At 45.1% G+C, this 26,766-nt stretch overlaps 1 protein-coding gene across 1 annotated transcript in view; it reads right to left on the bottom strand.

Moving 5' to 3' along the window:
• The window catches only part of NTRK3 (neurotrophic receptor tyrosine kinase 3), a 377,501-nt gene that overhangs the window by 25,541 nt on the left and 325,194 nt on the right, over positions 1-26,766 (bottom strand). The window contains exons 14-15 of the mRNA XM_032623818.1: positions 19,998-20,170; positions 16,717-16,960 (exon numbers count right to left, since the gene is read on the bottom strand). Of these exons, the coding sequence (XP_032479709.1) occupies positions 16,717-16,960; positions 19,998-20,170 (417 nt within the window). The remainder of the gene's footprint in view (positions 1-16,716; positions 16,961-19,997; positions 20,171-26,766) is intronic.

Raw genomic sequence — 26,766 nt, 5'->3', positions numbered from 1 at the left:
GTGTGTTTTAGAATACTCTCTAGCTCATAGACAACTTCACCACAACTTGATTCACCCTACAACCTCCGTCCGTGATGGCTGAAAAACACTAACCTGCAGAGAGGGGGTGAAAAAAGCTCATCTTGAGCTCTCCTTTTGTGCCTTGGGTGTGCAAAGAGACAGGTATGTGTTTTCAGGTTAATTAGAAAAACCGGGTTCATTGGGGTGAGGAGATACATCCTTGGGTTCCCAGCATGCTGGTGTAAAGGGTGTGCCTTGGGTCTCCAAGCGAGTTCCCATCCTGGGACTCACCTATGACCATGTACCCTCACAGACTTGGGTCAAAGACCCCAGCATTGTCTTTCTAGCTGCAACTAAGTCCTTTCTAGAATTAAGACGTTTAATGTGTGACTGGCAGGGTGGGCAGTATGTAATCAGTGAAAGAAGGAATATCCTTGTCAGCTTAAAAGATAAGCAGACATTTCTAACCTTTACTCCTGTTCCAAATTGGTACACCACAGAGCACACGGATGCAGAAGAGAGAAGTCAACTGATGTTGAAACGGGTTCCTATTTTAGAAGAAAATGTAGTTTGCTTTCTTGCCTCTTTTTGCCAGGGAGGGGACTCGGAGACAAGTCAGGGAAGAGTATCCTATGGAGGAAGATGAATGATGATTTTCTCCTTAGCTCGTGAGTTTCAAAGTGATGGAGGGAAACTAGATAACAGGCTATAAGCAGAAAAGAACCAGGATTTGATGGGGCAGCCAACATCCAATAGCTGGAATACCACAGTAAGGGACATTCAAGGGGCTGGAGTATATTCTTAAGTGATTCTGACATTGTGATGGTAAAGAAAATCCTGAGTAAATGACAGAGTAATAACTTCTCTCTATCCATATGACACATATTGTGAAACTAAGAGACATTGCCTTGACATGGACTGAGACCTCTGGATAAATATGTTACAGAAGTCCAAGGAAATAACTGCGTTGCAGGTGGAAAGATCCTCCTTTAGAGTAAAAGGAAAACGGGAGAGGGTTATTGGAGATCCCAAAATAATTCTTCACTTCGCTACAGCAGCTCTCTCTGGTGCACATAAACGGTGGTTTGCTTACCACACCACTTTACCAAGAGCCCACCTTATGCATAAAATAAGATTCTACTTAATTTTTTTTCTGAGAAGTATGTAAATGTACATTACAAATAGACACAAGGTCACAGAGTGATATCAACGTTAAGTATAACCATAAGAAGATGTGGTCCAGAGACTTCCTGCTTCTTGTTAATAGCAGTCCCAAGACTGGATGAAGTCAGTCTGTGGGTTCCATTCACAAAGGCAGGCAGGAAACTTAGGATTCTCTTCAAACTCAACTCTTCACTCAATCCCCTGTTGAAAAACCTTTGTCTGGTCTCAGACGTCTGCATGCATTCTCCCCAACCCTATTATCTATACAGAGACCCATGCACCGCCCTCCTTCCAACGTGCACGAAACCCAGGAACCCAGGACACACTGAAGTCAAGCTCCACCTCTGCCTAGGATGGATGCCCCAATGGGAAGACGAGCTCTCATGCCCCCCGAATGGTCCATGCCTATCCCCATTCCCAAGGACAACAACATAAGGAGAAGCAGCAGAAGTTGCTGTACGTCATGCACAGTCAGCAAAGACATGTACAATCACCCCAATACATCTACTCCTCATCCAGCCATGCGCGTCAGCCAATTCGCAGGACCTTGTGGTAATCCAGCGAGTCCTACTTCTCTTTTCTTTCTACTACTTCCTGCCAACTGGTATCTATGGATGGATGCTGAGACTAACTGATAGAAGCAGGGTTTCAGATATACTTTCACTTGGGTTTAGATCCTGGCTGCACAATTTTCTAGTTCCATGTTTAAATGTCGGTGTTCTAACCCATAAAGTAAGACTTTGATAAATTCTTCGTGAGAACAGTGTAAATTAAATAAACATACTCAGAGCCCCTAGCAAAGTGCCTGACAGGTGTAGGTACACAATAAATGTGAGTTGTCATCCCCTACTATCCCCAAGGACACCAGATGGAAGAAGAAAAGCCTCGAACGATCCTGAATGGCCAGGGCAAGTCAAAGATTGAGGGATTTTCTACAAAGATGCTCCCCAAGTGGATAAAGCCACAGCCTCATTCACTTTCTGACACCCTCTCAGTGATGTTAGTTGGAGATGAAACCTATCAAAGACAAGGTATGCTTCCAATGCCATGGCCACCCCTGATTCTGTCTCCTCAATTTTTTTTGGTCATTCTGAAGTTTTTGAGGTTTCTTTTGCTTTGGATTCAGAATTTCCAGATTTGACTTGTTTCAGAAAAATTTAAGCCAAGCCATTAAAGCCTTCCTTGGCTAAATTAAATAAACTAAAATACACTGCAGTCTTCAGGAGACTCAACTGCTTTGACCTCCCCGTCTAAAACTGCAAACACACATGTGCACACACACACACACACACACACACACACACACACACACACACACACCACCACCACCACCACCACCACCACCACCACCACCACCACCACCCCCACCACCACCATTACCATCACCAAGCATTTCTTTTTCTCTCCTCTGCTTTATTTTTCTTCTAAGGACCTGTTATTCTCTAACATGAAATATATTTTACTTTATCTTTATTTTCTATCTTCCTTACTAAGGTCAGAGATTTTTGTCTGTTTTATTCACAGTTGTATCCTTAGCACCTAGAACAGTTCACAGTACATGAAGTGAAGAGAGTGACTGTATGTCCCAATTTCTCAGGGAAGGTCCCAGTTTATGCCTGTGGTATCTATTTAATTATTAGTAGCTTCTCTTTTCATTCTCTGAGACATCCAAGTTTAGCCAGTCAAATACACATAGTTGATTAATAATAAATATTTGTTGAACTTAATTCATAAATTTGACCAATTTGATACTTTAATTAAGCCCATCAACTCCTGAAACCAAGAGTTTTACCTTGATGTGAATGAAATGCATATGATGTTTTAAAAGCATGAGAGTGATTAATCTCTTATAATGGTCCTGCTTTCAAAATTCTCACGAGACTGGCAAACATGGTCTGATAAACTCAAGCTCTACACAGCTGTTAGCACTGAAAAATCCTAAACGTTAATGCCTTTATTGGTAACAGTGCCAAGAAGAGATACCTATAAAAATGGGATCCTGAGAGAACTTGGGAAGCTATGCTTAATTTACCTCCTTAACCAAATCATGAGAGAAATGAATGGAATTGTAAAAGCAACCCCGTTCACCTGCCCAGAAGACTGACATCAGGATAATGTCATGTAATAGAAACCAGAGGCTTCTCTCTTAAAAACGAACTACAACACACCCAGTTAGTGTCTGGAAACAGCATCTGGCCTGTGGGAAAGCATCTCGAGATGGCAAGAAGGACTCGTATTTCCTAGTCTGTGTGAGATTTTAAGGTTGGGTAGGTAAATTTTGTGTTTCTATTTTCCCAAGTGGACCATTCCCCAAACAGAAGGAAACAGCCTCTAGGCAAAAAGTGGAAGGAAGCGATCCACTTCTGTCTGATGATCAAGGCAAGACAGATGGAACTTTGACTAACGCTGCAGTATGTCCATCTCCACTCCAGAAACTACCGTAGAAATTACAATGGGGAGGGGGAAAACCTTCCCCTCAATACTCAGGGATATGACTCAGGCATGGAGCTCTGTAATAGCTATCGTGAACATCAAATTTCTTAGACTAAGCTTCACCTGAAGTCAACGGGGAGACCTCCAGTTTTTCAGACCCTGAAGTCTATGTGGTACTCTTAGTTCCTTAAAGGGAGTCTCTTAGGGAGTGTAGGCATCCAATGTGTATTCAAAACTCAAGGCACCCTTCCTGAAACGCAAGAAAGCAGCCAAACCACAGCCCATGCAGAGCCTCCAGCCTCTACCACACGCGCAGGCCCGGACAGAATCCCTGGCAGCCATTTGAACTCCGGCGGCTCTCCCAGATGTGCACCTCATTTTAGCAGAACATGGCCCCGGTCCCTCCACCACCACCACCACCACCACCATGCTTCTTGCCCATGAGACATCCGAAGCACATCAAAGCCTTTGGCAGGAAACTTCCATGAATGTTAAACGATGTCCCCATGATGGGAGGCAGGGGAGGAGATGTGGGGAGCAGCCCCAGCCCATGGAAGTTCCTCTCCAAAGTCTGCAAGCTGTCAGTTTGTGTGTGGACTGCCCAGCCCCCTGACCCCAGAAACGAAATCCAGACTCACTGTGGAAGCTGCCGATGCTTCTAGCCTCTGCCGCTGCCATGACACGCTGAGTGGGCCCTTCTGGCATAGCCCTTCCTGACAGTGAATGGGGGAGAGAGGGGGGCAGGGGAAGAGAGAAGAAAGGGATGAAGGCATAGGAAGGAAGCATGGAAGGACGAAAGCAAGGAGGAGAAGGGAGCTGGGTATATCCTTAACTGAATGGCCTGTCTCCCTTGGCCACAGCTTCCAAACAACTCTCCCGTGTTACTAGAGAGAAAGGCTGACTGCATCAACTCATCCCAACTGCCCTCACTCAGGAGTCCATGGCTAGGCAGACACACCATCACACCACTCCTAGTACACGACAACCAGCTTCTTCCTTTGTGAGCCACCAAGATCCAACTGGTTTCCCTCCAAGTGTTCTACTCCTGCCCAGATGAGCCTTCCAGCCAACTGACTCTCTGAAAAGAGGTAGATTTTTACCTAGAATTTTCATCCCTTTAGGTCAAGAAATAGCACCTTCTCCAAAGCTTCTGAGGAAATATTTGTCTTCAGTGAAAAATCACTGAATTTATCACTACTTTTAGGGGTTTCTCTCCCAGATGCCCTTTCCTGCCTTTCCAATTTAGAAAGGAGGTGAGCTAACAGGACGTCATCTGTATAGAGCCTCAGCCCTCTTCCTCCTTGCTGTCAACAGAATCACCATTTATTTTCCCTGTTACCACTTGGGAAAAACCATTTTCCCTCAAAAAGCCTCTTGAGAAGTCAGAGGAGGGGGTGTGTGTCAGGCTGCCTTAGAGAAGGAATTTACGGTACCTTAGCAATAGCATTTTTCAAGCACCTCCCAAATCAAGAGCTGTGGACAGAAGACAAGAGACACAGTCCCTGCTCTCAGTCAAACCAGAGGCAGAGAAGCACAGGAATGAATCAAAAAAAAAAAAAAAAAAGCACATTCATGAAGCAATACATCTGTGTGTGTAAACCAATAGGGCGATGCCAAGGAGACCATCCCGTGAGGACAATGAAATGGGCATCACTGGGTTTTGATGGCAGTGAGGAACAGACAGAGAGAAAAAACAAAGGGGGATATGAGAAAAAGAGCACATGGGAAGTTGGGAAGAGAAGATGTTATGGGCTGAATTCTGTCCTCCCACCAAATTCTTATGTATTAATCCCCAGTACCCCAGAATGTGACTAGATGTATAGAAAGGGTCTTTAAAGAGGTAGTTAAGGTTAAAAGAGGTCATCGGGGTGGGCCCTAATCCAATATGACTTGGGTGCCTAGAAGACTAGGACATTTGGACCCAGACATGTACAGAGGGAAGATGATGTGATGACACAGGGAGAAGACGGCCGTCTACAAGTCAGGGAGAGAGGCCTCAGAAGAAACCAACCCTGCCAACATCTTGATCTCAGACTTTTGTGGTACTTTGTTATGGCAGCCCTAGCAAACTGATGCAGAAGTCCTTATGAAACAATGGGAAGGAGCAAGTGCCATTGTGGAATGAGGGACAGGCTGGCTAGGTGTCAGGGGGCTTCTTGTGGGAGGGAACAGGAAGGGGACTGGCAGAGTGCAGGGTGAGAAATGTATATTTTTGAGAAATTGTATTTCCCCAAGCTTTTAAACAAGCAGGCAGAATGATGAAAAGTTTGAGAAGTATGGGATGGAGGGCTCTGAGACTGAAGGTGCACACACTGATCCAAGGGTTGGTCTGATCAGGGTGTGAATTAGGAGCGTTCCAGCCAACATTCAAAGAACAAGTGATGCTGAGGTGCTATGAAGAAAGATATAACAGGATTTGGTGAAGAATTAGGTACAAATGGGGAAGAGACAAGTTCAAAAATGACTCCCATTCCGGGAATCTCTCCAAAGAGTTTTTGTTCATGCCAACAGACTGCTGAGGAGTGGCTATTTGAGAAGTAGGAGGTCACCACGGTGAGTAGTATCTCCAACGAGACAAGTTTCAATCACCAATGAACTGTCCAGGGGAGACTTACTGGTTAAGCAATCAAAGAGAGAAGAGGTAGAAGCTAAAAATGTAAATTCAAACAGCTTCTGCACAAAAGCAAGAAAGGGTTATAACCATGTGAGTGTGTGAGCTTTCCAAAGTAGATGTCTAAAATGGTGGCACTAGAACTTCCAATGGGAAGGAGAGAAACCAGTGGAAGAGGTAAAGAATGGCTATAAAGGGGAGTAGATCATAGAGCATCATTAAGGCATTGAACAAGGATGTTAAGCAGTGGGGGAGTGGAGGGGCGGGAGAAGGAATGGGGCAGTTATTGATAATGTCATTCAACAGTTCGAAAATGGATTAGACTCTTTAGAGGAAAGGAATCTGAATTTGGCCGTGGTGAAATAATTAGTGAACCCCAAAATGCAGAGTCAAGGAAGGGGTAAGATCAGAAGCTTAAAAATTAAGACAGAAGATGAACACAGCCTATTAGAGTAGTTGAGGAGACAAATCAAAGTTGGAGGTGGCAGAAAAGTCAAATGAAGAGTTTTCTTTAAAGTAAAAGAGATCATAGAAGACAGAAAGAAAGACTTCAAGATAGAGTGAGACAAACAGTCACAGCAAGAGGTGGGCTAGAAACAGGGCAGGTGACAGATGGTGAGGTGTGAGGGAAGTGAGAAAGAATGCAGATGTGTGAATCTGTTGATATGGAGAGGGTGAATCTGGCCTAATATTTCACAGCATTACAAAAATACATATTTGACACAGTTCCTGGCATAAGCATAATAGTTCCTTAAATTACTCTGCCACTTCTAACTTTAAACTCTACCTAACTTTATGGAGACAGTACTATACTGTTAGACCATTTAAAATGTCTATTCACAAATGGCCTCACATTCTTTAGAAAACCTTACTTAGGAATCAGAATACGGAAACCATCTCTGCCCTGCCCAACTTTTTTGTGCAATCTGAGGAACACCAACTAATCTCTCTGAGCCTCGGTTTACTGGTCTGTAAGGAGGAATAATAACAATGGCCTGGTTGACCTCAAAGTCCTTTGATGATGACCAAAGAGAAGCATTGGACCTGTGAGATGGGAGACCAACGTTCTTATTTTAACTCTACCACCAAATAGATGCATGAGCTTGAGAAACACCTGCTCTTTCTCTGGAGTTCAGTGTCTCCGTCTGTCAAATAAGTGGGTTCAACAAGATGACCTCCAAGTTGATTTCTAGCCAGGATTTCATGAGTTTGCCGGTGTAGATCGCTTACCCAAATTTCATGGCATTTATCAAGGGCTCTCACAACTGGCTTAGGAACAAAAGAGGTTAATGGATGTAGGAGGACAGTCCAATTGGGTGGCTTCAGTCAGGGGAGAGAGGAGGATTTAAGCAGAAGACTAGGAAGCCAAGAAGTCCTTGCTATCAGATCAATAGGGATATATCAGAATTTCTAAGCTAGATGACACTGACCATTTGATTCATCTGACTCCCTTGCTCTGATTTCTTCCTCATGTAACCTTCTCAGTGTGGTCAGGCTCCCCACACAGGCTGGCTTACTGGGAGTGAATGCTTTGATCACACAGCCTTTCAATAATCTGGTCCCCTGTGCACATTAATAAATTGTCCTCCTGGTGCTAACTGCAGTCTCATGGGTGTTTTAATTATTGTGAGACATTCTCTCAGGCCTTTTCACTGATAAGCAGACGTTTGGGCCTTTGGTAGGGAATCAGATCCTGTTGGCTTTTTCTTAGGTGACACCACTGCATCTTCCAGATATACCTACCCAGAATCCCCACATACTGACTATTGGTACCTGGCAAGTGGGGACCATTATAGGACTGTTAAGGAATAATGGCCGTTATTCCTTACCCATCACAAACACTTGGCATAAGGTAATATGTTTTTTAATTAAGCACTTTTATTAAGCGCTTTTTATGTGAAACATCACTGTGATAAAAATGGAGTGGGTTCCTTTGCCTTTAAGGGAATTTATGCTGTAGAGGGCTACAGGACATGCATGTACCCAAATGACTCAAGGACATGACTAACTAAATAAATACAAAGATCAGGAAGTTGGGGATTGACCCATTGGGTAAGAAAATTATCAACTTCAAGAACAAACTGGGCCACAACTCAAAGTTCCATCCTGGCTACAGAGGCTGGAGAGCATGACTCAGTGGAAGAGAGGTTGTCATGGTGAGTGGCAGAGTGGAAGAGATGGCCTACTGACGACCACTGCCAATCAGGTTTGGGGATGAACTTGTTTCCAGAGTGCACATGATCATCTACTAAGCAGACTATACTGCTGGTGATGGTGGTAATGGTGGTGGTGGCAGTGGTGATAAAATCAGCAGCACCCAAGCCAACAGTTCACAAAGCTCTTGAATATCCGTTATCTCATGTTATGCACAGGAATGAGCAGTGGCCATCGAGTTGCATATAATAAGAGATAAAAAGGAGGGAGGACTGGGCTTTAACCAGCCTTGTCTCTATCCCCAAGGCTCTGGGGCACATGACCCTAACATCTTCCTCTAGGGTAACAAGGGGCATCACACACTTAGGAGGCCTGGTCTGGAGAATGAGCTCTAGTTCTGAAGGCCTTTGTCTACCACAGAATTCATGGTTATGGTTATCAAAAGTTAGCTTCTTCTTGGAGCTACCAGGTCCGAAATGGGAAAGTTCTTCCTCTGACCAACTAGAAGTGCTTCCTTTTTCCTCCTGGGCTTCCAACAGACCAACTCCAGTGGTCTACATCAGTCCTGGAAGAGTGAGCGGCTTTGTTTTTATCTCCCCAAGTTCTCTTAAGTAGGCTCTTCTCTCCTTCAGTGTTAGGATCTAGCACCAAAGACCATCATAGGAAATACCTTGGCTTGTAGGTAACTTTAAATTATTTAAAATTGCTTATACGGATGGGCCCCAACTTATGATAGCCCAGCTTCAGCGTAGTGTGAAAGTGACACGCATTAGGTAGAAACAGCACATCGAATTTTGAATTTTGACCCTTTCCTGGGCTAGCGGTAATGCAGCAGGATGCTCTGACGTGATGTTGGGTAGCAGCAATGAGCCTCAGCTGCCGGTCAGCCATGAGATCACAGCCCACACGATTACAACTATTCTATACCAATACGACCCTGCTATTTTTCACTTTCAGTACAGTAGTCAATAAATTACGTGAAACATTCAATACTTTATTATAAAATACACTTTGTGTTCGATGACTTTGTCCAAGTGTAGGCTAATATAAGTGTTCTGAGCACGTTTAGGGTAGGTGAGGCTAGGCCCTGATGGTCAGTAGCTTAGGTGTATTAAATGCCTCTTTGACTTAGGATATTTTCAAGTTACAATGGGTTTATCAGGAAGTAACCCCATCGTAGGTCGAGGAAGATCTGTATATGATTTCTACCTTATTCATTTACATCGAATAATAACTACCATCTATTGAGTGCCTAATAGGTACCAGGCAATTTGCATACATTATCTTATTTAACCCACACAAAAGAAGAAATTGTTCTCATTTTTTTTTTCTCAGATGAGGATCTAAGGCTTCGAGAGTTTAAGAAAATTTCCTGAGGTCACATAGGTCATAAGCAGAAGCTCAGGATTCAAAGGAATATCCATCTGCCGGCCTCCAGAATTACTGGGTACTTTGCCCATTTTCTCTTGGGTTCTTCCCATCCCCACCTCAGCTTCATCCTGTGGGATTGGCTAAACTTAAAAAATAAACAACTGGGAGTAAAAACTGTTTAAAATTCTGAATATCAAACGCTTTGTTGACCCAGTCCTCCTCCCTCTCCTCCTGTTTAGACTCAGATCACAAAGCCCTGGGCTTTGAGAATTAGGAGAGAAATACAGGCCCCTACTAGGAGGAAGTCAAGGGAACATACTGTTCTCTTTACATGCAAATATCTTTGTGTGTGTGTGTGTGTGTGTGTGTGTGTGTGTGTGTGTGTGTGTGTGTGTGTTTGCAGTACGCGGGCCTCTCACTGTTGTGGCCTCCCCCGTTGCGGAGCACAGGCTCCGGACGCGCAGGCTCAGCGGCCATGGCTCACGGGCCCAGCCGCTCTGCGGCATGTGGGATCTTCCCGGACCGGAGCACGAACCCGTGTCCCCTGCATCGGCAGGCGGACTCTCAACCACTGCGCCACCAGGGAAGCCCACATACAAATATCTTAATTACAGCTGGTAGAGAAGACATGTGTATGGAAATTTATGTATCTTTATATGTTATATATTCAGTTTGCCATTAAAAAAAAAAAGCCCTTTATACTTGAGGACCCCAAACTGGGTCTGTTATAATACTCGCCACTGTCAAGTTATAAAGAGGCTGCTATCCCCACCGTCCACAGGAGCAGAGAAGGATAAAGTGAATCAACACCCTGCTGCCTTCTCCTCTCCTTTCTTGAGGTTGGGTTCCAGTATAAACATGCCTCATGTTCTTGCAACTTTCTGATGAGGATTCTGCCTGTCCTTATTTTTCCGCAATATCTGTCCCCATGGAGATCAGGCTGACTATGATAGCATCTATCCCATGCCTGCACCACTGTCACTGACAAAAGGAAACAACTAGATTTCAATATTACAGGGAAGTGAAACCAAATTTAGGAGACCCCTGGAAACTGCTCTCAGAAAGAGGATATTATGTTTTTGGCATGTCAAGGGAGGGAGATATTTATATCCCATTGATTCCCCTCCAGCAAATAAAACACAACCAATTACCTATTTTGGTCTCACTGAGCATCTTCACGTTTTCCTGAGTGTTATAATGTCTGTTTTATAATATAAACTGTGTTTATCTCCTCTAAGGATATAGGAAAATATAGACTTATTTTGCAGCAGGTAAAATTCTGGCTAGACATAACTGAGAACTTCCCACTTCTAAAGGGTGTTACGAATTAGAAAGAAAAATATAGATAAATCTCTCACTAATGATAGCTTCCCTTTGCCACAGCTGGAAGGAATAAGGGGGAGCCAGTGGAATCCCAGGAGACGCACCGGAATAGAGCAAGCAAACCATCTGTCGGGAATGATTCTGAAGCTGTTCTGCCTGGGGCCACAGGGGTGAAATAGATGACATTTAAGGCTCCTTCCAGCTTCATGTTTCTTTAAAATTGAATGATTTGGCATTTGTTCATCTGTTTTTAACACTCTAGGGATGCAGAATGGACTAGGTGGCCTAAAATATGCATTTGTAAAAAATCCATCCCGACCCTCCATTTCACTGTTATTCTTTTTCAAGCTTACAGTACAAAACGGATAGAGGCTTTGAGTTCCCAGGCCCTAGCCTTGAGTTCACCTTTCCCAGCCCCACTAATTCCGATGGCTTCTCTTCCACACTCCACTGCTAACCCCACAGCAAACAGTCTTATTGTCTCTTCCCTGGACCATTGCCATGGCTTTAGTGGCCTCGGGTCCCAGCCGTCTCTCCTACATGCCACTGCCTGATGACTGGTCCTCGCAGAGCCTCATTTACACTAAAACAGATGACAAACTTCCCATGACTGTCCTTCAGTTACCCACGTCAGAACAGCTGGCCTTTCAAGAGCTGCCATAGTGGTCCCATCCTTCCTTTACAAACATCCTTCCATGCATCTTTCATGTACCTTCAGGTTTGGCTGGTTGAGTGACACACTGTTCCAGATCACTCTCCTGGTTTGCCTATTTCAAAACTATCTTTATTCCTCCTAAAATTCAACCCACTGACTGCCTCAAGACCCAAATCATCCCTCTAATTACATGGGCTTTTGAAATTGGTAACCCTATTGTGTTATGGTGGAATTACAAATTTTCATCCTGTTTTACATTCCCTATGAAAATTTCATTTCCTTGGGAATACAGATCCCATTCTCTTCATCTTTGCACATAGTCAGAGAATTGTATTGAATCCTGTCCCCAGCACATGGACCTTCTCAATGGCTAGGGTATTTGGCACAAGGGGAAATAAACCAGCATGGACAAGTTTAGCAAATGTACAAAGTGGATCACTCATCCTAAGGCTGTATAAAGGATCTAACACTGACTTGCTGCTGGAGAATCTCAAGGTCTTGAACACATCACCAACCCTCTCCAAGGCTTAACTATAAAACGGAGGCCAATAATAGCTGACCTGGAAGATTTCAGAAGACCCTCTTCCTTTCCCAGTAGAGCACTAAGAGGCTGGTGAGAAAGTGCAAAGCTCCACAGTCAGCATGTGTAAAACGAGCATGCCTCCTTCAGCTGGTTTTGGTGTGAGGGCTTACATGATCAAGCAGGGAGCCCCAGGACACAGGAGAATCAGGCGGGATTCAAGAGCAGAGTTATTCATCCACTGATTCTCTGCTGCTACCATTCTGGTTGTCACCTCTGTCACTATTGGGTGTAGCTGGAACACATAAGATCTGCCCTAGATCTTAACTGGGGAGCCTATTGAAGGGATCCTGATGCTTGGCCCTGCAGGGCATGGAAGCCCTTCCACAAAAGTGATGCCTATTCAGGCTCCTCTTGGTCTGGCCTAATCCACTTCCTGCCTAACTCTGAATTCCCATTCTGACTTCATTCATTCTTTCATGCATTTCTTCATATGTTTATTGGGTGTCTGCCAAGTTCTAGGTCCTGTGCCGGGCACGGAGGACGGCAGAGTGAACAGGAAGGTGCACCCCCAGCCCTCCGCATCAGTAGGATCAGAGCACCGATCTCTTACACCCCCATTCTTCCTGTATCAGCATACCACCTCCCCTCCAAATCAAAACATCTGAAAACATTTCTATTCTGGAATTCCAACCTCGTCTTCTTCAGGACGTTCTTTAATTCCAGATTTGAGCCCTAAACGCTTAGTGTTGTCTGATACTCTGAGAAAGGTATAATGGGACCAAAACCCCACCCTTGTCAAAGCCAGGTTAAAGGCAGTCTCAGAAGTGTATGAGTCAGTGACCCATACAAGGAAAAGGGATCTGTCATGGGGCATAGTCTTAAGAAGCGAGAACAAATCGCTCTGGCACTCACTCTGGTGCAGAGATGTTTGTTTTCTCTCTGTAAATATGTAACAGGAAATTAAGCAGTTCACCTTTGTACATCATTTTCATACCACCTGTGCATGAGCCAGATGGCAGCTCTTTGTTTTAAAAAATTAAAAAGGAAAGAATAGAAGGAGGAGTTTATCTCCACCTCTCCCTCTGCCCTCCTATACACACCCTGGAATCTACACTGGGCAGACGAGCGCGTGCGCACGCGCGCGCACACACACACACACACACACACACACACACACACACACGCCTGAATTATCTGCATTTAGCTATGCTAGGTACCAGAAATCAGCAAACTCCTAGGCCCAACAGATTTCGGTAACGTATGGTAGCCGAGAGGTGCAAACCTGTCCCGGGTGTCAGCTTGCAGAGAGAATCCTTCAGCGTCCTTGCTGTCTAATAAATCACTGTATTCCCCCAGAGTCTCAGCTGGTGTACCAAACAAAAAAAAAATCTTTCATAAATCACCTGAACATGGACTTAGCTCTAAGATTCATGAGCAAGACCATATAAACACAGACCAGAAGAACAGGCAAGTACTGATGACCCAGTATTTCTATTTAAGTTGAAACCTTGGGAAGGAAATTTTTCAGAGGTGGTCAACATAAAGGCTCTGCTCCTTCGGGGCAGCTACACGATCCCAGTTTATTTTCCAGTGGTCAGGAGGTCCTTCTCTCTGACCCGAGAACTACATGTGGAAATAAGATTATCCCTGAGGTTCTCCTGCCTTGGGTGTGAAGGGGACTAAGGAAAATAAACAACAGTTTATCCAGTAAGTAGTGTATTCCAGGCTCTTTACACAGATCAACTTGCTTAACATCAGAAATAACCTGATTGAGAGACCATGTTTGTCCTCATTTGAAAAACGGGGAAGTTAAATAGAGGTTTCAGGAAAGCACATTGAGGTCCCATGGCTGTTAATGGCAGTGTTAGGATGTGAACATAGGTAACATTGGGCCCAAATACAGAACTCCCTTGTCACCTTGATGTCTTCCAATACGGATAATAAGACTTCACAGTTTATTGCTGATATGACCTCAGGCAAGTCTACTTCTGCCTTTTGTTTTACAGAAGGTGAGGGAGGGGTTGGGGCTGTGTACACATGACGACCTTGTGGGCACCTGTACTGAACATGAAGATATGACACAAGCTGCTCTTTGAATATGCAGAGTATAATATCTACCCACCATGAGTGGATATGCGGTTCTCTGATGGTGCATTGTGTTTTTACTGCAATAGCTATCCGTTTTTGTTTTTGTTTTTAAGTTTTTGGCTGCACCCCATGGCATGTGGGATCTTAGTTCCCCGACCAGGGATCGAACCCACGCTTCCTGCATTGGAAGGCAGAGTCTTAACCACTGGACTGCCAGGGAAGCCCCAGCTATCCTTTTTATATTTTATACTTCCTTGGGACCAAAGACACACATTTTCAGGCCAGCTGGCCTCTGCTTATACCTGGCTTAGAACTCATGTAAAGGGAACTGTGGATAGCTGGTATGTGAACATGTTCCCACCTCACTCTCCCATCCTTGAATTCCAATCTGCCCTGGAGCCCACAGAAACAAGATGGATCTACTCCTTGTAGCACTCCCAGGTATAAAGGGCAACAGTTCACAACTGTTCAAGTCAGGGCACAGCAGGATCATTTGGAGATGTAGTCTTTTTCTTCTTCTCTCTTTTAAATCAAAATCAAGAAATATCAATCGCGCTCCTTGAAGCAAGCTTAAAGGTGAGTTTGCACACATTCTGGTCAGATATTGTTTCCCAACACCCTGGTAAAGCCAGTGGAGACCAGATTGGTATAATCAAACATCTGCCTCACACAGAAAAACAATGATCCATCCCCTGCTTTTATCAACACCAACATAAATCTGAGCTCAGCCAGATAGGCCAGCAAACCCCATTATGCAGAGTGCAGAAGCAATTAAACGGTGCCAGTTCCAGCTAGACTCAAGAAACCTATGACCCATGGGCCCTTAGTGACCACACCGATGCCTCTCTTGGAAATGACTGAAAAAAAAATTGGTCTAGATGCGAAAGAAAGACTCCACTTTGACATTTCCGGGCAGGTCTGCCCTGCCCATCAGTCTGTGCCTACTGCTACATCATGCTCCTTTTTCCATATCTAGGGATGTTGGACTGGGCAGGTAGCTAGAGAAACTGCCCAGTTTTCTGCAGACTTTCTACCTTCGCTACCGTTTGGTCTACTTTGCTTCATATTCTCATGATGGTCTACCATCTGCCATCTTTTGGCTGTACCATGAACTCGTCCATTTTTAGCCACAAAAGGAATTTCTCAAATATTCCATTTTTCTCCAGGTTATGGCTAAAATAAAGTATCTTGAGTGATCCCTTATAACGTCTGGGCAATGTTGTTTAGGCAAAGCCATCAGGAGCATCCAGACAGAATTGATTTACAGATGCCAACCCCAAACCCACAGCCTCCTGACCCACCGTGCTCAGGCCAAAAAGACATATATGTAGGTCCTTTGATTCACAATATGATCATTCATTCTGTACAAAGAAGATGAGGGAAATGGCTGCCGTGCCTCTCAACCTCCAAAACATTGCCCCACCCTCTCCTTATATACCATCCAAACTCCTTACCCATTCAAAGACCCCAAAGTAAATCTTCCATATATCTGAGGCATCTGCCTCCCAATCAACTTGCAGAAGTTATCCTACCTCTGTATACAGGTTGCACCCATATTTCTCCTTTTGGGAATAAATGCCACTCTTGCCCACCCGTCCTTTCCCTGGCAATAATAACATTGTCAGAACCACTCACTGATCCATGGGAAGATGATTCCCAAATACCAAGGGGAGCAAAATAAGACACCTATTAATATAAAGTAGACACTTTTATAGAGGTAAAATTGAACGTGATATCTCCTCTCACAATCAGAAAGCTTTTCCTAAGGCCCACCTGTACCTCTCTCCAAAGTTGGCAATGAGAACCTGCTTCCTTCCCTCATCTTTCCTACGCCATTTGGATAATTCTGCTCAGCAATACGTTAACCATTTTTGCTACTTTATGTTGGGTTCTGACTTCTTATCAAGATCTACCTTTGAAAACAAGCCTATAAGCTCACCAAATAATGTTAAAGAATAAAATGTGTCGTGGGTGAGGCTGGATACGGAACTCAGTTGAAAGATGTTAAAATGTAGCACCAAGTTGAGCTTGTCCACGTGAGCATTTGGGGATATATATACGTGTGTGTGTGTGCGTGTGTGTGTGTGTGTGTGTATCTGTTTGCATGAAGAATGAGTATTGATGGAAGTAAGAACACAGTGCATTATGTCATTGCAATGTAAGGATACAGTCAAGTATCCCTATCCAGGTGGAAGGGAGGAGTGAGCTATCCAGAGAATAATTAACAGGTATGTTGAGATGCAGGAGTGGCCAAAGGATAAGCATCAGATGTATATCTGGGCACAGATGTGTATATGTGTGCTCTGGAGTAACAGGGTTAATGGACAATGACAAAGACATGTGAGAAGGCACTAGCTCTGCCACGGATTGCTGCATCTGGAGAAGCCACCTTACCCTGTAGTAATCAGTGCTGTAGACATCTCTGGACATGCCAAAGTCTCCGATCTTCACCAGAAGGTTAGCTCCAACCAGGCAGTTCCTGGTGGCCAGGTCCCGGTGCACGAAATGCTGGGAGGCCAGGTACACCATGCCAGAGGCAATCTGACTGGCAATGTGGAGCATTTGAGAGAGCCCCAGCTCTCCTTTTGCCTGGCGTGGCTGCCCGTCCACAAGGATCATTGCATCTGGCCCATGGGCCCTGTGGGGTTAGGCAGAGAAGAGAGGGGGCAGAGAGAATTAAGGAGATCAAGGGGAAATGTCTTCTTGCGTTCCTGTTCTCTGGAATGCACCACAGAAATGAATAAGATCTCTTCTCAGTCTACTTATGGACTATTTCTATCTACCCAAAATTATATTCTGTGAGTATGGATGTGGTCAAACTCTACAACCAGATTCCCAACGAAGATGACAGCAGACCTGCTTTAACGAATCAGGGAATGAACCTACTCTTGAATGTGTTATGGTTATCCAGGGGCTTCCCAGGTTCTTGATGTCTACTACAGAACAATTAATAAAACAATTAACTCTTACACAGCCCTTACTATGTTCCACACACTGCTCTAAGTGTCTTAAATATTATATATTAATTCACTCAATCTTCCCACCCCGATTTTGAAGATAAGGAAACTGAGGCACGAAATGATCAGATCACTTGATCGAAGTCACAGAGGTCCCACAGTGGCCACATGGGTGACATGTGGCTCTGGAAGAGAGTTTTAAACTTTAAGCTTCCAGAGGGCTTGTTAAATACAATTCCTGGGCCCCTACGATTCTGATTGGCTAGGCAGAGCTCATTCATTTGCATTTCCCAGGGCTGATGCTTCCAGGGCTGATACAGTCCACATTTCAGGTAGCAACGCTCTTCAGTCTACCTCCTAACCTCTCCACCACACTGTCTAGGATTGGGTAACTTTTGTTAATGGCAAGATGGGATGAAGAGACCCTGTGACCCTGAGGCAGAGACCTGGGGAGCCACAGCACCTGCTCCATCCCAAATCATGGGCCAGATTTGTTATCCTAACACCTTGCCCTGTCATATCAGTCACTTTTAGTGTTCACTCTTTTCTCTAAAGAGCCCAGTCAGCTCTAACTACACCCAGGGCCCTTATTTATGAAGTTGTGGGCCAAGGAGCCCTGGTGTACAATGAGACCTCAGCCTGTTTTACTGCTTCTCCGGTTTCCACTGAAAGGTACCGTTAAATATAACACGTTCATTTTATTATCTCCTGTGGGCTCTGCCTACCTCATGCCTCCAGAGGAGAACTACTACATCAGCTCACAAGGAAGAGGGGTCAGCAGGCAAGCCACATTCCCACTTACCAGGAGAGTGCACTGCAGCCTGCCCCTAACACACACCAACTGGGAGATGCAAGAGCAGGAAGGGCCTTCTGCTCTCTTTTTCTTTTTCTTCCTGTTCCCTTAGAGCGGGCATGACAGTGGTATGGAGTGGCACTCGGGACCTCTCTTTAGCCTTGCTGGTGGCACTTGGGGCTGAAGGCACCACTGAATCTATGGGGAGGGCTTGATGGAAAATGGACCACGTCCCTCTGACCTCAGGGAAATGGAAGCACAGGAAGAGGAAGATCCTGAGTCCTGAGAAAGGATGCTGCCTGTATTAGAAACTACCATGTATTAGAAACTATCACAGTTCTGATAAAATAATAACTGTAATACTTTTAATCGTAGCTACCATTGACTGAACACCTAGCTACATGGGAAACTTGTCCAGGCCTTATACAAATATAGTCATTGAATACTCATAACGACAAACGTGTGAAGCAGTTATGAATAGTCTTATTTTCCAGGAGAGAGAATTAGGGGTTAATAACTTGCTCCAGGTTACATCACTAAGACATATTCAGAATATGAACCCAAGTCTGTCTTATGCTAAGGACTCAATTCTTCAGGAAAGGAGTAAATTTCACTGTGAAACCAAGTTCAGGAAGTTTAGAAAAGCCTACAGATACCTTCCAATTCCTCTAGGGCCAATTTTGGAAACCTGCTACCAACCCTTTCCATTCCCTCCTCAAAACACCACAGCACTCAGTTGAATGTCCCACTTCAAGGAGATGCTCATCAAGGCTTGGGGAGTGTGCTAGAGTTTGCCATAACCCACATCTGAGCTCTGGAAATCTCATTCTCTGCAGTGGAACCACACCCTAAAAGCGTCCAGGGCCCGAGTGTTCAATGTGCTTCCTGGGACCCTGGATTCCACAGACGCTCACACATGCCTGCTTCTTCCACATCTGGGCACTACTTGGAGGTAACAGGTATGAGAGGCAGAGAAGTGCTAACTCTGCTCTGTCAGTGAGATGCTATCTTCCTTGGGGAAGGTAGATTTCACATCTCCCCAAACCCCACTGTAACTCCATCCAGAACATCTGCTTGGGGTCTCAGTCTCTTAAAAGTTCCATCAGGAGCCCCTCAAAATCCGGATGATCCTGCTCCAGGTTTGTGGAAACCCTTCTTACAAAAAATCCAATCCTTCTAGAACAGTGCTAGCCAACAGGACTTTCTATTAATGGAAATGTTCTATACTGCACTGTCCAATATGGTAGCCACTAGCCACATGTGGCTATTGAGTATTTGAAGTGTGGCTAGTGAGACAGAGGAATTTTAAAATCTTATTTAAATTTAGTTATTGTAAATTTAAATTTAAATAGCCATATATGGTTACTATACTGGATAGCCCAGTTCTAAATTTATCTGGGGGAAAATCTGCCCTTGAATTCAACCATCTCTGTCTCCCAGTGAGTTTGTAACCTTGTACCTTCTTATTCATCATCAAAAAGTCTCCGACAAAAAGGTTTTCAGGAGGTGTGGAAGGTGCTAGCCTCACTTTGCTAGTGAGAGCATAAGGCGCAAAGTCAGAAAGCTATTCACGGCATCAGGGGAAGGGCTGGCCCTAGAATCTTAAAGTCGGAAGTTACAGGCTGGCAGGTCCTCTGATCTCCCTCCTTGGACCCATTTCACACCCTGCCCTTCTTCTTAGTCTACCTTAGAATCAGGAAGAAGAGTACAGGTTCCTTTTCATAGCATCCTCAACATCCCCCCCTAGAAATCAGGGGCAAAGGCCTATATCCAACTGCTCAGGAGGTAATGTAGAAGAATGAAAGGTTGTTTTCATTTCTAATCTCCAGACTGAAGTGTTCAGAGGAGCGATAGGACTTCTGGCTCCAGAGAGAACCCCAGGGGTTCAGTGGGGGTTAGGGGCGGGGATGGCCATCCTCACTTACCTGAGGAACTTGTTCAGATCTCCGTGCTTCATGTATTCAAAGACCATGATGAGGGGGTCCCCATCGCCACACACCCCATAGAACTTGACAATGTGCTCGTGCTGCAGGTTGGTGAGCAGTTCAGCTTCCCTCTGGAAATCCTTCCTGGCCGCCAGGGTGGGATCCTTCAGGGCCTGGAAACAACACGGGATACCGGTTTTTAGCAGCTAGAGGGCAGGGGTTTGTCTGTTCCCCTCCTGGGAAGAAAGCTGGTGCCCATAATAAAGACAATGCTGATTCCCAACAAGTACGATCCTAATCGGCCTTTAAAGACCACGAGGCTAAATCACAATAGCCAGACCTGACTCCTGCCTCCTTCAGCATTTTGAACCTTGTAGAAACAGAAACCAACTTCTTGACACCCATGTCCCATCCCATCCACCAGCCAGTTATTTCAAACCTTGTTCATCTCAGAGCCCTAGGCTCCCTCAGAGATCAGCGTGAATGGCGGAGGGAGGGAGCTGGGAGGTAGAAGGCCTGACAAAGACCCATGCCCCCAAGAATTCCCCAAAGAAATGGTCTCACAGTTAAAATAAACAGTGGGGGAACCAGTGCCCCAAATGCTTTATCTTTGTAAATTAGCCTATGCTCACAGCCCATCTGAAATCAGGATGACAATGTAATTAAGTTTCCTTGCTCTATTTCTTGATTTTAGATTATGAAAAAGTGTATATTTGCAGAGAAACATGAACACTTTGGCTTCTAGAAGGCACCTGTGTCCTCCTTTAGGGCACTGAAGGAAGTACTGGGGTGTAATTGGGACTACAGCTGTGGGAACAGCAGTTAATGGGCAGAAGGCTTAGGACCCACCCAGGACCGGGACCTGGTAAGGTATCACGAAGTCCCAGGGTAGGATGGGAGGGTGGGCATCTGGTGGCCACAGAAATGTCACAACTTGGCCCCTGTGGGAGTGGGAGACCCGGTGTGAGAGAGAAGCACCAGACCAAGCCACTTGCCCTGGGACCCAGGAAGATAAATGGAAGAGCAATGGTTAAAAGGGGTGTCAGTGAATGTGGACTTTGTAGACCAGAAGGGGAGGGTGAGACCAGACCACCTCCAAGGGTCCTTGAACAGGACCTTGAATAGAGCCCAGCAATGACCAGCGCAGCCATGCTGAATGATGAACTGTGAAGGGCAGGGTCATTTCTACAGGAGGACCAGCCTGCACAGTTGAGCTCACATATGTCTTCAGCCTTCCCCATCCACCTCATGAGGTCAGAAGGCAAATGGAGCCAAACATCCACTTGCTTCAAATGACAGAGTTTAGTAACCTCAAAAGACAAGACACGAGACAACGAAGGAACGGGTGTGAAGTTTACACATCATGTCCAGGGTAGTGGAAATCTAGACGCGATTGGTTTGCATTCCCTCTGCCAAGCATCTGGCCTTTTCTGGTTATTTAGGCAGACTAGGCTCCCCTGTAAATTCTGCTACTCTTGAGAAGCCTCCCGAACCAGAGATCTTCCTCTTGCCACTGCAATCCCCACTAGCTGAAATCCACAGGGCTGCCTTGGCTTACAGCGCTGCAGGAATGTGAATGTGCAAAAATCATATCTAAGGGGCCCATCAAACCTCCATCAGTCATCAGCATACATTAGAGATGGTGGACTCGTAGCTTTAAAAGGGCACTAGAGGGCTTCCCTGGTGGCGCAGTGGTTGAAGAGTCCGCCTGCCGATGCAGGGGACACGGGTTCGTGCCCCGGTCTGGGAAGATCCCACATGCCGCAGAGCGGCTGGGCCCGTGAGCCATGGCCGCTGAGCCTGCGCGTCCGGAGCCTGTCCTCCGCAACGGGAGAGGCCACAACAGTGAGAGGCCCGCGTAACGCATAAAAAAAAAAAAAAAAAAAAAAAAAAAAAAAGGGCACTAGATATCATGTTTCCACCTGCTCATTTCTGGTGGCTCAGCCCTCAGTTTCCTCTGGGGATCAGGACACATTCACACAACTTGGATGACAGAAGCTAGAGTTTAATTATACCACAGTAATCTCTTGGTGCTGGGCTTCTTGGTGCCACCAAGTTCAATGGCAATGCCTCTAGAGCCATGGTGTCTCAGCCAGCGATCAAGGCCCACTCCAACTTCAACAAGCACCACCTTGCATTCTTTTCAAAATTTGGAGGTTTCACCAAAAAAATGTTGGATTAAATGATTCTACTCTTGACCAAAATGTTGGAAGCTGTCTAATACAGTTTTCCCATCTTACAGGTGAGAAATCTGAGGTCCAGACAGGGAAATGATTTGTCAAAGATCATGTAAGAAGTAATAGCTTGAGTGTGGAGCCCAGGATACATTCCTGTCCAGCATACCTGCTTGAGTTAATTTACCAGATGAATTAGTCACTGGTCAGGTCCTCAGGGGAATGGTGGGCACGGAAGTTAAAAGATGTGAAAGGGCAGAGGAGAGGGTCAGGAAAGGTGAGGCGTGTGGGCAGTCAGCAGAATGGCTGGGCCCAGCAAGGATACCAGGCAGGCCAAGGCCAGCAGGAAAGTGGGAGGGCCACTGGTCCATTACTGATTTTTACCAGCTCTGATCTCATGTGCTTTCCACTTCATCTCTGGCTACCTTCTCAGAAAATCTACCCGATAATAAAGGCATAGGCTGCCGTGTGTCCACATGCAACCAGAACAAAGATGTCTGCAAAGCCTTCTTTCTACGGGTGGAAGAAGGCAGAGACTCATGGTGAGAGGGAGCCTCTCTTGGTGACCCAGCTCCTGAGCTTCATGGACTGGGGCATGGGTATAGGATGACTGTCAGTGATTTACTTATTTTCATGAAGAATAAAAAGGAAAGAAAAAAAAAAAAAAAGGAACCCAGCATGGGTGGGATGAGAATACAGAGATTTATGTGAACACTGGATTTATGAGAGGGAAAAGTAGATCAAATTTGGGGCCAGCCAGATGGCCTCTCTCCATCTCTGTAAATCAGTCTCTCGCACAGTCCAGATGCCAATGGCAGCCGTTGGATATTTCCATTCTCAGCTCTCGAGCAGTCGCAGCCATCATTCCCAGGGCTGGCACCTACTCTGCAGAGCAGATAGGAGGAGCTCCTCATTTGGAAGATGGGGCACAAAGCAACTGCTGTCTCTTTTGGTCTTTCCACACCCCTTCTCCTACCCATTATCTCTCTACTTTTATGATGGGCTTTCCAGCTCTTGGGTTAAACCTGAAGTTCCTACGTAATTGGCAAGGGGTCTATTGTGGCAACTGGGGTCCAGAGCTGCAAGTGGCCCAGGTCCCCAGGGATTGATGCAATTGGGACAGAGATGCCAGGAAAAAAATCTTGAGAAGGAAAATCAGCCCACAGACTCTCTTGCACCTCTCAGCAGAGTCCATGCTCAACCTCTTCGGAGCCGGGAAACTTCAAAATGGGTCACCAGCCAGTGGCATGGGGTGGAATGGGTGTTCCTCACAGCTGCCAACTGTTGGTGCAGGAAGACAGGGCTTGCCAAGGAGTCTCTGAAGCCAGGGAGGTTGTGTCCAGGCCCTTCCAGTGGTATCCACAGAGCAAAGAGGAGATCTGGAATTTTCCCTTCTCATCTCCTTTTTCCCCCAAAGTCTGAAGACATTGCCCTTTTTAGTCTCTCCTTTATGTCCATCAGGTCTCATGTCCACTCCCAACCCTGGGTTTCAGTGGGGCTGTTTCGTCGGTTGGGGGAGCAGCAGTCTAGATGGCAAGAACATTCAAATTTCTCAACAGCTGCCATCTCCTTCAGAGTCACTTCACATCATCATTTCCAGTCTAGGGGTTTTGCTGCTTTCCATTTTCCTTTTCTTTTATTGGGGCAGAGATATTTCAACAGATGCTCAGCTTCAGATTTTACTAATATACTAAAACCCATTTTAGTACATGTGCAGAGATACACACATCCATAAACACTAGAGCTTAGTTGTACTTATTTTTTGAATTTTAAATAAATGGAATCATACATATAGTGCTATATATATATAAAATATATGTATATTTCTATATCTGTCTTTTTTCATTCAGCACTGTGTTTTTGAGATTTTTCCAAATTGTTGCATGCAGCTGTAGTTCATTCATTTTCCTTGTTGCAAAGTTTCTCACTGAATGAATATACCACATCTATTTATCCAAGCTGCTACTGATGGACACTGGGGTTGTTTGTAGCTTTTGGCTGTTATAAAGAATGCTTACGAACATTCTTAAACACATCTCTTTGTGGAAAGATAGATAGAGGTAGATAGATAGACAGACAGATAGATACATAGCTGTCAGGCCTAGACCTAGAATGCAAGTGCTAGGTCACACAGATGCCAATGTTCTAAAATACCAAGCTGTTTTTCAAAACAATTAGACCACTTTATATTTCCACCAGAGTATGAAAGTGGCAATTGCTCCATATCCTTGTCAGCACTTGGTTTTGTCATTGTTATTTAGCCATTCTGCTTGGTATACAGTGGTATCTCATTATGGTTCAATTTACGTATTTCTGATGATTAATTAGGCTGGACACATTTCTCATAGTCTTATTGGCTATTTGTCTGTCAGAGGAGACTCTTAAGCAAGTCTATTGTTTGTCAAATAACTATTTAAAAGTTGCACTACCTATTTAAAAATATGAATTACATGCTTTTAATGTCACTCTTAACACTACACATATATACAAATTACACTCTGTCTTGTCCTGCTCTGCGTTTGTTTCATGGGTATTCTCTTGTCTCCCCAACAGACTGCAAGTGTCTTCAGAACAGAGGCTGGGATTTCGGCTCTTTGTTTCCACCATAGCAACTGCTGGGCAAAAAAATCTTGCTTTAAAAACCACAACTGTGGGAAAACTTAATTTGGGGTTATACTTGGATGTGTTCTCTGGAAGTCCATAATTACCCTGCATCAACTTGAGAACAAACTCAAGAGGAGGAAGCCTGCAAAAAGGAATACAATCTAAAGAGGATGAGAAGCAGGAAACACCATCTCTTGGCTGTTCTCCAGAGAAGACAAGCATCTCCTCCAGGGGTTGGTCGCTGGGCGGATCCATTGGGAGGCAAATGGTGTAAAATCCCAGAACATTCATCTTCCCAAGCTTCCCAGACCAAAAAGGAGGAAAGGAAACCCTTTTAAAAGGGTGACAACAGAAACACATTTTCTGCATTACCCAATCTGGGTACTGCCCCTTAATGCCAGACCACTCATCGGGAAACGTTTCCCAGGGTTTAGGCCATCATTTCATTTCCTGCTCAAAGCACAAAAATATTAAGTTCATCCACCAGTCCCCAGATGGATGCTGGAACACCCAGTCAATTAGTGTCATCCTATAAATTAAAATTTTTAGGGCAGGGTAGATTCTAAGTTTAGGGACAAAATTAGAAAGCTTTCCACATCCCTGGTCCAAACTGTTTAAAGACACCCTCACTAATCTAACCATCCCATGTCTATGGAGACACACTGAGCAAGTTTACTCACAGCATATCCAGCAATAATAAGCATTAGCCTTTTATGGGGCAATATGCTAGTTCCTTATTTATTTTCTAGAGCAGAGGTCAACAGACAATGCCCACTTCTGAAAAAAAAGAGAAAAAGTATTGGAAGACAGCCACCCCCCCCATTCATTTATGTATGGTTTAGGCTGCTTTCCCACTACATGGGTAGAGTTGAGTAGCTGTAAGGAAGAGTGTATGGTTCTCAAAACCTAAAATTTTTACTATCTGGCCTAGTATAGAAGGAGTTTGGCAACCCCTGTTCTAGACGGTCAATGCAAGCTCAGCAGGTCATATGTCATGTGTCTAAGCACGTTGGATAATATCAACATCAAGAATAATGATGTTGATAAAAACAAATAGCAATGAGTCTTTACTAAGCATTTACTGTGTCCCAAGCAGTATACTAAATATTTTTCATATGTTATGTAATTTAATCACCAAAATTTTAAAGAGGAGATATTATATCTCCTATTTTACAGAGAAGGAAACTGAGGCTCAAAGAGGTTAAGCATCTTGCACAGGGTCACAGAGCTAATCAGTGATGGCCAGGCGCCCACCCAGCTCTCTGATTCCTCCCCTATGCCTGTAGCCTGCACAGCACTGCCTGCATCCATGGAGGGCACTTACCCTCTGCAGACACAACAAACTGTGAATACAGAGACCCCAAAGTCTCAGAAATATGCAACTGCCATAGGAGGTGGCTCGGTCATGAACCCTCAGTGCTAAGGATGGACCTTTTGAGGCCCAGGTGAGAGTCCTCGTGGGGAAGGAGGTATCTCCTGCTCTCAGCCCAGAACATCACGCAGAATTCACGCTGGCCTCAGAGGCCTGCTCGCTGCACCCACTCCCACAGGGGCCACTCCACACCCCAGACCTGTGGGTGCCTCAGTGAGGCTACTTGACTCTTGTCTGTGCCAGTCGTGTTCAAAGACGTGTCTAACAGTGACTGGGAGAAGCTGCTTCCTGCTGGAGGAAGGTAACTGGTAGTAGCAAAGTTCCTTCTCTCCTGCCCCAAGCAAGTCGGCTCCAACTGCAAATCTGTAGGGCTGGCTCAGCAATACCAAAGCCCTGTGGTTAACGACCCATCTAAGAAGGCAGGAAACCTCAGGCATGCTGCCCCTTGGGCGCTGAACCTGGATCCCACGGGGTACCTAAGAATGTCCTCCAGCCTCACTCACTGTCCCTCCCTGTGCTCAGTACTTGACCCCCCAGCCCATCTCCTATGCCCAGTGACGTCTGCTGACTTGAGCAGTGGCTCCCAGGGCCTCTGTAATCTACCCACCCCTCATGCAAT

The sequence above is a fragment of the Phocoena sinus genome, chromosome 2 (genome assembly GCF_008692025.1).
Source record: "Phocoena sinus isolate mPhoSin1 chromosome 2, mPhoSin1.pri, whole genome shotgun sequence".
NCBI lineage: Eukaryota > Metazoa > Chordata > Mammalia > Artiodactyla > Phocoenidae > Phocoena > Phocoena sinus.
Note: the sequence above shows the minus strand (reverse complement) of the source record. Positions and strands in the feature narration are given on the sequence as shown.